At 40.3% G+C, this 13,592-nt stretch overlaps 3 protein-coding genes across 3 annotated transcripts in view; 1 reads left to right on the top strand and 2 right to left on the bottom strand.

Annotated features, from left to right (window-relative positions):
- The first annotated feature begins 430 nt into the window (after window positions 1–430).
- On the top strand, window positions 431–2,747 carry gjb3 (gap junction protein beta 3). Its single transcript, XM_037695134.1, has 2 exons — window positions 431–576; window positions 971–2,747. Exon 2 carries the CDS (start codon window positions 1,034–1,036, stop codon window positions 1,907–1,909), a length of 876 nt encoding a protein of 291 aa, XP_037551062.1. The 5' UTR covers window positions 431–576; window positions 971–1,033; the 3' UTR covers window positions 1,910–2,747.
- A 1,496-nt stretch (window positions 2,748–4,243) lies between these two features.
- hmgcl (3-hydroxy-3-methylglutaryl-CoA lyase) lies at window positions 4,244–9,364 on the bottom strand. Its single transcript, XM_037695541.1, has 9 exons — window positions 9,257–9,364; window positions 9,077–9,160; window positions 7,801–7,908; window positions 7,556–7,651; window positions 7,314–7,462; window positions 7,156–7,219; window positions 6,873–7,061; window positions 6,642–6,767; window positions 4,244–4,788 (listed from the first exon to the last, which is right to left on the bottom strand). The coding sequence occupies exons 1-9, from the start codon at window positions 9,350–9,352 to the stop codon at window positions 4,687–4,689; spliced, it is 1,014 nt and encodes a 337-aa protein (XP_037551469.1). The 5' UTR covers window positions 9,353–9,364; the 3' UTR covers window positions 4,244–4,686.
- Window positions 9,365–10,462: 1,098 nt separating this feature from the next.
- Window positions 10,463–13,592, bottom strand: part of zbtb8a (zinc finger and BTB domain containing 8A) — a 3,942-nt gene continuing 812 nt past the window's right edge. Inside the window, exons 2-4 of the mRNA XM_037694853.1 lie at window positions 11,366–12,243; window positions 11,100–11,269; window positions 10,463–10,780 (exon numbers count right to left, since the gene is read on the bottom strand). Of these exons, the coding sequence (XP_037550781.1) occupies window positions 10,463–10,780; window positions 11,100–11,269; window positions 11,366–12,243 (1,366 nt within the window). The remainder of the gene's footprint in view (window positions 10,781–11,099; window positions 11,270–11,365; window positions 12,244–13,592) is intronic.

The raw sequence follows: 13,592 nt of genomic DNA on the forward strand, positions 1-13,592 counted from the left end.
TAATTAAAATGAAGAGTTAAAACAGTTAAATAAATTTCTACTAATTTATATTTAATGTAAAAATTTGAAAAAAAAAATGAAGGACGGCAAAAGAGAGAAATGAAGAGGCAGTGAGATTTCAATAAAGATGTTTATTTGTCTGTTTCGAGTTTATGCCCGGGTCCTTTTGGAGGATTGTGCACAGCTGTTTTTAACCAAACACATCTGGACGAATGAAACATTTCAGGAAGCTTCATGCGTTTTGCTTTTTCTTCTGGCGAACCCTGCAACAAAACACGAATATACAAAAAAAAAGTATATTTATAAAGCACATTTGAGCTCCTTTTTTTTTTCGGGTGACACTGAGGAAGAGGAGGAAGGCGTAAACGGAACATCTGGGGCAGCTCCAGCCCTTCCTTGGCTTCTGTAACCACACCCACCCACAGGCGCATTTCTGCACTCCGCGCTCCTCGTACCTGTCGAGGGGATCCAGTCTGTGCGTTTCAGGATCCAAACTCGAAAACAAGAACACCAAGCGGACACTGGCGACTCTTTTTTTTTTTTTTTTTAAACAGCTATGGATTTATCCATGTAATAGTAAGTGAAAAACATCAAATGAAAGCGTTTTAGGAGAGTTTCGTTCGCGTTTCAGTCTGCTGGGAACGCAGCGAGTTGAGCTGCTTCAGTGCGTAAAAGCTGTTTTTGTTGTATTTCCTTTAGGTTTACTTCCCCCATTTTAACACAGACAACAGAAAGTGACATTTTATTTTCATAGATCTTTGATTGAAAATGTGAGATGAGTGATCAGAGTAAATATAGAAGTTCTGGGTGTGTTATTATAAGTTGGTTCAAGTTTCTTTGTTAGCAGTTTGCCCTGAGGCCCACTCATTACCATTTCCGTTGCTGTTCTTATGAGAACTTCATGTTTTCACTGTAATCAGCTTTAAGAGAAGTTTTTGTGTGTTTTACCGGAGTGTTCTGTCGCTTTCAGGCCGGATCAACTACCAAAACAGAAGAATTATAAAGAAAAGGTATTTGACTACGAATCAAAACCATGGACTGGAAGACCTTCCAAGCCCTCCTCAGCGGGGTGAACAAGTACTCCACTGCGTTCGGACGAGTGTGGCTGTCGGTGGTGTTCGTGTTCAGGGTGATGGTGTACGTGGTGGCGGCCGAGCGGGTTTGGGGTGATGAGCAGAAGGACTTTGACTGCAACACCAAGCAGCCTGGCTGCGCCAACGTCTGCTACGACCACTTCTTCCCCATCTCCCACATCCGCCTGTGGGCCCTGCAGCTCATCTTCGTCACGTGCCCGTCGTTCATGGTGGTCATGCACGTGGCGTACCGTGACGACCGCGAGCGCAAACACAGGGCCAAGGCTGGCGAGGACAGCAAGTTGTACAACAACACGGGCAAGAAACATGGCGGGCTGTGGTGGACGTACCTGATCAGTCTTTTTGCCAAGACGGGCATCGAGGTGTCCTTCCTCTACATCCTCCACAGAATCTACGACAGCTTCTACCTGCCCAGGCTTGTCAAGTGTGAGGTGTCACCTTGCCCCAATCAGGTGGACTGCTACATCGGTCACCCCACAGAAAAGAAGGTCTTCACCTACTTCATGGTTGGAGCCTCGGCCCTCTGCATCGTCCTGAACATCTGTGAGATCATTTATCTCATCTCCAAGCGCATTGCACGATGCGCAAAGAAGATCAGAACACGACATCGCACCATGAACATCCCCCAAGAAGACTACAACAACGAGAACTCCTTCAACAACTACAACATGTCTATGTCGAGGCATAATGGGAAAAACAAGCCTCCGTCGTTCAGGGAGTTGGAGAACCCCAACCCTCAGTTTCTGCTCTTCCCTTCGCTCAGTCTTGATAAAAAGATACGAGCCTCCGCTCCTAACTTGTCCTCCACTTCATGAAAATGAAATCAGGCCAGAAATCAAGAGCTCGGAGCTTTGGCTGCGTCCCAAACTAAACAGAAAACACTCAGAACTGTGAGCCAAGCAGCAGAGTATCAGAGCCATCCCTTCTGGATTCATCCCACCTTGGTGTGGAAGACTTGAAAGAAAAATCGTCCTGAACTTTGGTTTCCAAGTCGACACCAACAATATTTACGAGACATCCATTAAAGTCGGATTGATTTGTTTGCTGGTGATGTGCGTGGTTAAATGTCTGTGTGCCATGTTTATTAAAACGTTCCTGTAAAGGTCTTCCCACTTTTACTTCTGAACTGGAGTTCTGACTTTGCAAAAGGAGGGAATTGAAGCGGTCACATGGAGCAGGGACACACCTGGCGGAGGTATTTCAGTCACCTTGCCAGTATCTACAATGGTGCGTCACTTTTGTGACCGAGTTTGCCAAGCTATTTAAAAAGAGATCTCTTGTATTTATTTTTATACTGTGGCTTTATCTTCAAAGTTTGATGTTCAGATGAACCCAGCACCGTACAAAAGTCTGATGTGTGTAAACGCTGTAAGACTTTATGTCCAAACTGACCCAAAATGAGAATTTCATTGCTTTTTTTTTCTCAGATAAAGTCAAAACGCGTTGTATATTTGTCGTCATTGCTCCGTCTCCGGTTTAATGCTGCACACTCAAACGGTGTTCGTGATTTTTTTTTCTCTGTGTTTTGAAGTGTTTGTAAACATCGCCTGATCCAAGACCACCGTGGCGCTGACTCAAATACGGTGAAAGGAATGTTGTCTCTGCGATTGTGCGATAGCGCTGAATCACAGTGGAGGGAAGCTGGACGGACACGTGGACAAACCGAGTCACTTTCTGCTCAACGTGGACACAATGTGGAAATGTATTTCTTGCTGTTGTTAATATTTGACTTTTTTTTTTTTTTTTTACATATAAATATTATGTATAAAACAAATTTTGTCTTGGTCATGTCCAAACAACTCTTTAATCTTCAGTCGATCCAAATGCTGCTGCTAGTTTTGATGAGTCAGATCATATATTTCTGCAGTTTTAGCTTCTCCATTAGCTTCCTGTCACATTCAGAAAGACTTTAAAATCTTAAGTTTTTAAAACTTAAAGCTCTCAACAACCAAGCTCCATCGTAAAAGATTCAAAAAGAGCACTTTGCTTTCAGACTGCAGGTTTACTTGTGGTTCCTAGAGTTTCTCAAACGGGAAGCAGAGCTTTCAGTTAAGCTCTTCTCTTGCAGAATCAACTTCCAGTTTCTGTTTGTGAGGCTGTCACTCAGTCTGCCTTTAAAACTAGGCTTAACTTTTTGATCCATCCTATAGTTAGGTTTCCTGAACTATCCCTTAGTTCTGCTTTAACTGTTGAACTGACCACAACTCCTCCCTCTGCTGCTCTTTACTCGTGTTTGTAATCATTTTTATCAGTTTTCTTCCTATAGAAACTTCTCCAGAACCATTTTGTTCCATCTCTGTCCCCTTCCTGTTAAAATTGAGTTTTTCCTTTCCACTGTCGCCACTGTGCTGCTCAGGAAAATTGTGACCCAAGTGTAGATTTGAGGTCATCTGCTGGCTTCTTTAGAACAATAACTTTTACACACTGGCATTTTACATGTGCATGTTTTAGTGTTTTAGTTCAGTTCCACGAGATGGTTTGTTGTGTATTTGCGTTACATAAACTGAATTGTTAGAACAAAAATAGCTACAGCTAATTCAAGTCTAAATGTATAGATTTCAAAAACATCTATAAATTATAGATTTTAACAAATAATTTTACTAATCAATTCCTATTTGTGGGTTCCATTGTTACTGACTGGATCAGTAATCAATCAGTAGGATCTATTTAACTGGATACGAGTTATCAGGATGTGATATTTTTATGCACGGTGGTTCAGCGTGTCGCAAGAAGCTCAAGTCTGCCAGTCGGACTTGTCCGTCAGGTTTTAAAAACATGCTGCAACAGAAATGTAGCCATTTATCCCAGTTAGTTTTTGTAACTTGAATTCCCACACATTAGTACTACCCTTACAGTTCTCCTATGATAGTTAAAACATACACTTGATGTAGAAAAAAGGTACAAAAATAAAATTGGCCTTTAAAAAATTATGCGACACAGGCTGCGTGTCAGATTTCGTGCTTTCATGCAGGGTTAAAAATTACAATCAAAAACTTTTTTTTTTGTTTGGTGAAATAGTTTAATTTTAAAAATTAGAATCTTCAAAGTTTGAGATTTGTTTAATTTCTATAGGCATTTTCAAACAAATAACTTACAACAGAGTATATTAGGAAACAAAATTACAACACTTTTGATGCCATTTCATCAATTAGAAGCCCAAAGTTTGTAAAGAAAGGTTGTTTTCACAGATGCTTCCTGGTCATTGCTTACAGGAAGAGACGAAGAAAACAAAAAAACAAATCACTTCCCTCTTATTAATAGTAATTATAACCCTTTTCTACCTTTAATCTAAACCGAGCCCATCTCTGGACACTTTTACTGATTAATTTAAACAAAGCCTGTTTTACATTTGGCTTTTTCACTGGCAGGAAAGTAACATAAAGTAACCCCTTCAAAACGTTTGTCAACAAAGCCTTTAACAGATGAAATCCTAAAAATGTGCTCGACTTTACAAAAGGCACAACTCCAGCACTGATATCACATAGTGATTAAAGTAATCACAACCTGTAACAAGATGAATCAAAGTATATTTAAAACAATAAAGGATGAAGTCGTCTTCAGTGTTTTAAAAAAGTCAAATATAGGTTTTAGTCTAGAGTTTGCAGATGGCCTGGGCCACTTTGGAGCTGGTCTTCCTGTTGAGGGATCGGCAGATGAAAGCTCCAGCATCCATCAGCTTCTGGAGGTCAACTCCCTAAGAAGAAGGCACAAAGTCATAGAGGAAAACTTACACATTTTTTGAAGTTTTTATTTGGGGATTAGAGGGTCTGATTAGGATGCCTCCTCAGCGCCTCCCTCTGGAGATTTCCAATGCCTGCCCCACTGGGAGGAGACCACAGGGCAGATGTGGAGGGATTACCATCTGAAAGTCTAGGTCTACTTCCTGGACCTGTTACCTTTGTAACCCAGCCATAAACAAGCTAAAGAAGATGATAAGTTGATTTATTTATTGGAAGCTTGTTATAATTTTTACAAAAAGAGTACTATTTTTCAAAGTATCTTTTTTATTTTGAAAACCCTCAATATTGTAAGCAAGATGTTTCTTCTTTAAATCAGAGCATTGTCCTTTACTTTAATTTACTTTTATTACAGTATGGGAAGTTTTTTTTTTTTTGCTTGGTATAGTTTGGATTTGTGTTTGCAGATGCAGTGATGATCTACGTTCACTGACAAAGGTTATTTTGGGGGAGCTGTGGCTCAGTGGTTAGAGCAGTCATCCTCCAATGCAAGAGGTGGGGGTTTGATTCCAGCAGTCACATACTGAAGTGCTCCTGTGCAAGACAATGAACCCCTCATTGCCTCCGATGTGTGTCCCATCAGTGTATGAATGTGATAAAGCACTGATTAATCTTTGCATAGATCTAGTAGAGTGCTGTATGAATAGGTAAATGAGGGCACAGATTGTAGTGTAAAGTGCTTTGAGTACCTTGACAAGATAGAAAGGTGCTATACAAGTACACATTTATTAGAAGAATTAAGAATCCATGCAGTGACTTCCAAAACTAGAGCTGCTACTTTTAAAGCAGCGCTGAACAACTTCCCTGAACATCACAAATCACAAAATTGATGGTTTCACCATTGAGAAACAAGTTACACATCTCTGAATACCTTACATAGGTGAAGTTAAACTGTAACCCACAGGAGCTAATCTTCTGCATGCTTTAGATGCTTTTCTGTTTCTTTTTTATTTTGTTTAAACAGATCCAACTGACAGGGTTTTGTAGAACTCAAAGATATAGTGACAATGTAATCTTACGATCTGGATCAGGTGTGTGGGAGCAGATGTTCAATTCAAACAGACCAGCTTTACCTGCTTTAAATGTTAAATGCTTTACCTGCTTTAAATGTTAAATGCTTTACATGCTTTACATTAAATGCTTTACATGTTGAATTGTGAAAGACAAAGCTTAAGATGGCCTTTAAAAAAAAAAAAAAAAAAAACATAATCAATTTATGTTCCAGAGCTGCTGCCTCTCAGCGAGAAGGTCCTTGGTTCAAACCCCGGTCCAGGGGCCTTTCTGGGTGGAGTTTGCATGTTCTCTCCGTGCATGCGTGGGTTTTCTCCGGGTGCTCCGGTTTCCTCCCACAGACCAAAAACATGCATGTTAGGCTGATTGGTAACTCTAAAATTGTCCCTAGGTGTGAGTGAGAGAGTGAATGGTTGTTTGTCTCGTTTGTCTCTATGTGTCCCTGTGATGGACTTGCGACCCGTCCAGGGTGTACCCCGCCCCTCGCACAGTGACTGCTGGACATGGGCACCAGCGACCCCCGTGACCCAAAATGGAATTAACGGGTAAAGATAATGGATGGATGGAATTTATGTTCCTGTTTCCAATTAACCTAACTAGTCTACCAGGCTTTTTCCCCAGCAAATCATTTTAATAAAAAGTTGCACAGCTTTAACATTTTTTTATAGCTTGGTGTTTAGGTTAAGCTGCTTTTGTTGACATATATTACAATTTTTTTTTGTTTGTTTTAACTGAACTACTTTAAAGTGATTAGAGATAAATAAATAAATACAAAAAAAAAAACAACGTGATTTCTTACTGTTTGAATCCCAAGTCCATGCAGCATATAAACAACATCTTCGGTTGCAACATTCCCAGAAGCCCCCTGGGCGTATGGACAGCCACCCAGTCCAGCTACTGATGAGTCTACAACACTGACTCCCATCTGAAAAACACAAAGCGTTAACAACGGTGTTAGAATTACAATAACAAGACGGGCATTTTATCACATTAATGACACTTTAAGATGACAACATAAACTCATCCTGACCTGTAGGGCTACTAGGATATTAGCCAGAGCCTGACCATAAGTGTCATGACAGTGCACAGCCAAGGCACTGACTGGCACCTCTTTGCTCACAGCTTCTAACATTTCAGTCATACTACCAGGAGTCCCCACTCCAATAGTGTCACCCAAAGAGACCTCATAGCAGCCCATGGAGTACAAACGCTTAGCTACCTGCAAGACATAAAAAAGATTTAGCTCTGTCAAGTAGAGACAAACGGCTTCACACTTGCTGAAAGAACACGGCACATATCAAGTAAGAACTCACATATGCAACTTTTTCAGGTGCCACCTTGCCTTCATAAGGGCATCCGACAACACACGAGATATAACTGTGGTGATGAGAAACATTGTAGCAACAATTTAACGACAAGTCATGATGATTTAAAGGTTTACTGACAGCCAAAAGTAGGCAAGCAATCATACCCTCTTACTGGCACAGCAGCCTCTTTAGCTGCCTTCATAACGTCGTCAAAGCGCTGTAAACTCTCCTCCACAGAGCAGTTAATGTTCTTCTTACTGAACAGCTCAGATGCAGCACCAAATATGGCCACCTCTGAGGCTCCTGCCTTTACCTAGAGTATAAGAAGAAATGAAATATAGTACAGTTTGCATAAACAGTGCATAGATGAGTTGATGTAAAATACGTTGTTGTGTCTGACACTCACGGCAGCCTGGAAACCCTTGAGATTAGGGGTGAGGACTGGATAGGACACTCCTGGTTTCTTACTGATACCTTTCATCACTTCCACCTGGTCTGCCATCTGACATTTGGATGACAGAAACATGTCAGCAACTAAAAAAACAAAAAGAAACAAGTGCCGTTCATGCCGACACATGGCAGTTTCTGTATTCAGTGGGGCACGTCAGCACTTTCTCTGAGAACGGATAGCTCTAAGAGGAAAATACTCACCTGTGGAACCCACTTAGGAGAGACAAAGCTGGTGGCCTCAATGACTGGTAGTCCTGACTCTGACAACATGTTTATTAAATTAATTTTTGTTTCTGTTGGAACAACAGTCTGAGAGGGGAAAAAAAGAAACAAACACAAAGGAAAATGTAGTAGACAACGATGACTGTGCATTCACTAACATTGTTTCTCTGGATTACATCACTCATGAACTATGACCCATTTAACATTTAGGCATTTTATTAACCTTAATGGCATAAAAAAACGGTTAGAAATTAATCTTAAAATACACACATTTGAATTACACTGATTTTTTTTAATTGTCTAAAGAGGAGCAAAGTTTAACAAAACATAATTTCCCCTTTTTTCAGATGAACAAAACAAAATAATAGAAATAAATAAGTTGCTTTTAGATATTTTGAGTCTGGTATTTGTAAATGGATGATGCTTCAATTTATATATACACAAATATGTGTATTTTCTATTCATATTTAACAGTTGCCAAGGTTTACAAATAAAAAAAACTGTCCTGTTGGACTATTTAGTTATTTATTTTCAGCTGCTCCCTTCCTCAGGGGTTGCCACAGTGAACTAACTTGCTCAACGACTTGGCAATTGTTTGTCCACCGGATGTTCTTCCTGACGCAACCATAGACCACCGAGCTACCACAGCCCTCTGTGCGGAGCAGAGAGCTGCCATTTAGGGTGCCCGGGGGTTAAGGGCCTTGCTCAGGGGCTCAAAGTGGGGCAAATGAATGGGCTTCACCTTTCCCATCCACATTTTGATATTGTCAGTCTGGGGAATTAAACCGACGACCTTCTGATCACAGGCTCGCCTTCTCAAACCACTGAGCCACCATTCCCCCACTCTGTTGGTCTAAATCTAGTAAAAAAAACTATAATATTCAAATACTTGATATCCTGCCTTTCACTATGATCAAAAATATTATAAGTTTGAAAACATTTAAAGATTGTATTCCATAATGTAGTGATTGTATGATTTATTACTCAAATGTAAATTTAAATTTTACAAATATGATTAGGCCCCTTTTGATAATAACAATCTAAAACGTATACTAGTTTGTTTGGCACGCAACACTTTCGTTTTCTAATCATTTAATTAAAACCATGGGGAGAAAAAAACAACAACTAAATTTACACAAATATGCACCAAAACAATGTTGAGCAACAACAATTATTCTGATTACCAACAAACTAGAGCGTTTCCGGGTTAGTTACACATTAATTTAAATAAATAAATAAATAAAAATAAGCGTACCTTTTCATTTTGTAGCCCATCTCGGGGTCCCACTTCCACTATTTTTACTTTTTCAGGAAGAGAGTGGACTGCTCTTAGGCTAGCCTAAGGGGAAAACACACGACAGTAACTAGCTTATCGCTGCAGTTCTTCCGTGTCCAAAAAACTTGCCGGTGCTAAATTATAAAAGTAATAACTCACCGTTTTCACCTGGACTACAGACCCGAACGCCAGGTACTGTCGACCATGTCCTGGTCTTAAAATGTTTCTGTTGACCAGTCTCACGGCGACCGCCATCGTTGTCCAGCCTATGACGTCACTTCCCCTCTCAAAGCGATACTTGTGGAAGATTCTAAATGTTACACGTGCGCCATCTACTGGTATAATGTAGGAACTGAAAAGGTTTACAATGGGAAAATATGTCTTTAGCTCTTTATGTTGAATTATTGTTTCATTTTATCGCTTTACCGTGGCTCATATTTATTGCTAATATTCTTATTCCGAATTTTAAGATTATTTTTAATCTTAGTTTAAAAAAGAACTGAAAACTTTAAAACAAATTGTATACCTGGATTAATGAGCATGGACTTTGTTTAAAACAAATGAGCTAATAAAGGTCTACCACAATGTTGTTCAGATCAAAATTAATTTGGCTAATTATGGTTGAGCTTCAATTTTTTTTTCACCCAGCCTAAATAAAACTAAAACAAATTTAAATTACTGCATTTCTCATAAGAGACATTTTTATATATATAAAAAAACAAGTAAAAACTACAAGTAAAAACCTACTGTACATAAGAGCTCAGTGTTTAAAAATCAATTATATAAATAAATCTTAAACTGAATAGCCTCCAGCTTAAAATTATGACTCGGATACAACTGTACAAAAATATGTTTAATGTGTCAAAATTAAAAAAGACAAATAAATAATTGTTTCAGTCATGGTGCATATCATAATCAAGCAACAATATAAAGGCAATGAAACACTGAAAAAAAACATACATGCCCTGGACATTCTGTAATTTTAGTGAACTTTAAAGCAACAATTCCGTCTGGGTCACTATTTGTCTTAATTGAAAACAATAACTCCCCAAAAACTGCAAAGAAATATCATTTTTTCATGCATACCAAATAGAAAACACTTAGCAAAAACTTCATGTAACTCCAGCTGAACCAAAGTAAGCACTGATTATGCATTGCTTTGGATACTGCATATGTTCAGCAAGACAAAGAAAAAGCTTTAATTTTTTACCAAAGCCTTACTGAAATAAAATAAAAATTGCATTTAACTAATTGATTCCTAGTACAACACAGAGGTGTGTATTTACATCACTAGACTCCAAAGTTTATGCATAAATTCTAAATTCTCCTGCATGGCTTTGTATCTGCACACACTTTGGTCTATTTTCACTGCAACTCATCATCGCTGTCGTCCACCTGCTGGATGATGAGGTCTGCCCCCGAGTCTTCAGCCAGGTCGTCGTCATCATTCGCCATCCAGTTCCTCTTGGTTTCCCCCTCCTCCTCACCGTCCACGCCTAGTAACAGGGCTGGCTCATCACTGGGCGCCTGCAGACTGTCCATGGGGATGTCATCACAGCCTACTTCCTGAATGCAGGCGGTGCACATGCGGTAGCGGCGCGTGCCCTCACAAACCACGTGCCCAGTCTCCTCGGTCACCTGACATTTGCACTTCCTGCACACCAGCTTCCTGGCTTGATGGATCTGCAGATATGCAAACAGACTAAGAAGTTTGATTGTTCCTTTGTAAACTAGTTTAATTCTGTTCTGGTTTATTCCAATATCAAGTCGGAAGTTGTCGTCTTTAGGCCTGAACACCTTTGGAACACATTGTTTAACCATTCAGTTATTCTTGATGATAGAATAAATTTGGGTGAATTAAACTAAACTTAAATTTAAGCACATTTAGATTAGGCTTAATTGCATTTTCTGTAAATTGCCAAAAAAAACAACAACTCTTATTGTCTGGTGCTATAAAAAATAGCTTGATTTATTACCCCCTCCTGAGTGTGAAAGGACCTACTGTCTCAAAATGGCTGCGTAGATGCTCTAGGCGAGTAAAGCGCTTATTGCAGGCTTGACATGGATATGGCCTCTCCCCGGTGTGACAGCGCAGGTGACGCTTCAGGTCGGCCTTCCTCTTCACCGTGTGTGTACAAAAGGGGCATTTGAAACGCATAATTGGGTTGGAATCTGCAATAAGAAAGAAAAAGAGTTGAGATATTTGGTCCAAGTCTGTTTGCTGTGAACTGGTATTTATTTTTAATCTCTCCAAAAGGCCAAACCCACCTTTGTTAAAGTGGCTAATGACACCAACAATTGGTGGTAGCGTGGCATAAAGCTCCTCTGCCTTTTCAGCCTTTTGAGTTCTGGCCTCCTGAATGTCCAGGTCTTCGGGCTGGCTGGAGCGAGTGCTGTTGGACGCCCTCCTTTTGTTCGCTCCTGCTCTTCCACGCCGGCGCTCTGATCCAGGTAATGTGTACAGAGGGTCCTGGGGGTCCTGCCGATCATCCATTTCTGCATTGAACTCGTTGGCAGGGCTACTGGGGTCAGTCTTAATAGCAGAGGCAGAAACTTCCTGCTCTCCGTCTTTCCCCAAGAAACCAGACTGGGATCTGGAGTTGTCGCGGGTCCAGAGCGCAGGTGGTGGGCTGACAGAGTGGGGGCCTTGCTGCTGGTGCTCTGTGGACTCGTCTCCTGCACCACTGGCGAATGAACACGTCTCAGACAAGCTGAGGCAGCGGTCGCTGTCCTCGTCTTTCACACTGATGTCCAAAGAGGACTTGATGAAGTTCTTACAGTAGTTGATGACGCTGTTCATCTGCAGGTAGCTGGCTGCAGACATGATTTCAATCACATTGTGACTAGAGAGGTCCAGCTGGCCAGAGTAGATAAAATCCAGGATGACGGTGAATGTCTCCGGGGTGAAGACGTCGAAGGTGGCGTTGACAGTGTCGGGCAGCCCATCGGGCCCTTGGGTCAACAACATGCGGAAGTATCCGCTGCTGGCGAACAAAACATTTCGGTGTGCCCTGAAGAGCTGGCCCTCCACCAGAACACTGCAGTCACAGAAGAGCTCCTGGTGGCGCTGCTGGTTGAGCTGCTTCAGCAGGTTGCTTTGGTGAGAAACTGTGATGTCCGCCGTGTTGAACCACCTCTGAGGCTGCCTGCAGGAGACAAACGTGACAGCATCCTCACTGCCTGTGAATGCTCCACACAGTTAAAATGCAGGGAAATCACTCAGCATGCAGGAGTAATGAAGGAACACTGGCACGTTCTCATTATTCTGTCTTAACACTATAATTAGGGGTGCATGTGCAGAAGCATTGAAGCACCCTTACACAATACCCTTTGTAGAAACATCATTCAAATTTTAAACAGCTCACAAAAGTAGAATTTTATAAGTTCTGACTGATATTTTAATATTTTTCTGTCTTTTTTCCCATAATTACAGGTTTTATTTCAGGACTTTTACAGATTTTTCCACTAAAATGTGCAACTGGTGATGTCATACAATCTTACAATTTGAATAAAACCTATTAATGTTGTGTAAAAATATACTTGAATATATATGTAAACTATATATTAAACATATCGTTTTTTACTTAATGTGCATGTCATTGCTAAAGGACTTGTGGTTTTCTCTCAAATCCCCCTTAAGTAGAGAGAGTGCACAACCAAGCTTCCATAACCTAAAATTATATTTTATCTCAAATAGCTTCCTCAAAGTAAAAAGTAAATGAACTTTTTTTAACTTTACATATGTCCTACATTAAAAAAAAAATACATTTTTGTATGTATATCTGATTTTGTTTTTGCACAGCGATCATTTGTTTCAGGCCTTTTTCTCAGATTTGCGATATGGTACTTACTTATGCATTTGTGCTTATACTATGGCATACCATAGTGATCTAATGAAACAGTGGCAACAGTTTTAACTATCCTTTTAGAGTTTATATATCAAAATGTTTTTTTTAGCTTGGGTTATTACAAACTTATGTTGGAATTTTGAGTAAAAGATGCATCGGCATCATCCAGAATTTCTCCTGAAATTTGTTCAGTTTTGTGATGATGCCCACATCCTTTGTGCAGATGGTTTTAAATAACCCAGCTGAAGTTTGGATGACAAATTTGTGCCACATTTTGCATAAATGACACCCCAGGCCTGGCTCAAGTCTTGCCATGGCTTCACAGTTCCCGCCAAATAAATGAGAGAAAACCAGTCATAATGATGGGAGCTGTCCCAAATAACTCATCGCCCTGGAACATTCTGTGCTTCAGACCCCAAATATTTGCCATGTCATTTCAAACAAATATGAAACGCCCTACAAGCTCATCTATGATTAATTGCATCTCTGTTATATTGGATTAGACCCCGCCCACCGGACCTCATCCTGCTTTGTGATTTGCTAAACAATCAGTCAATCAAAACATGTTTTTTTTTTTTATATGTGTTACGCCCGGCTTCAGTCTGAGCATCGGGTGACAAACACCTTAATCGTTTCTGTGATGAGTT

The sequence above is a fragment of the Nematolebias whitei genome, chromosome 21, assembly GCF_014905685.2.
Source record: "Nematolebias whitei isolate Nwh7 chromosome 21, NemWhi1, whole genome shotgun sequence".
Lineage (NCBI taxonomy): Eukaryota > Metazoa > Chordata > Actinopteri > Cyprinodontiformes > Rivulidae > Nematolebias > Nematolebias whitei.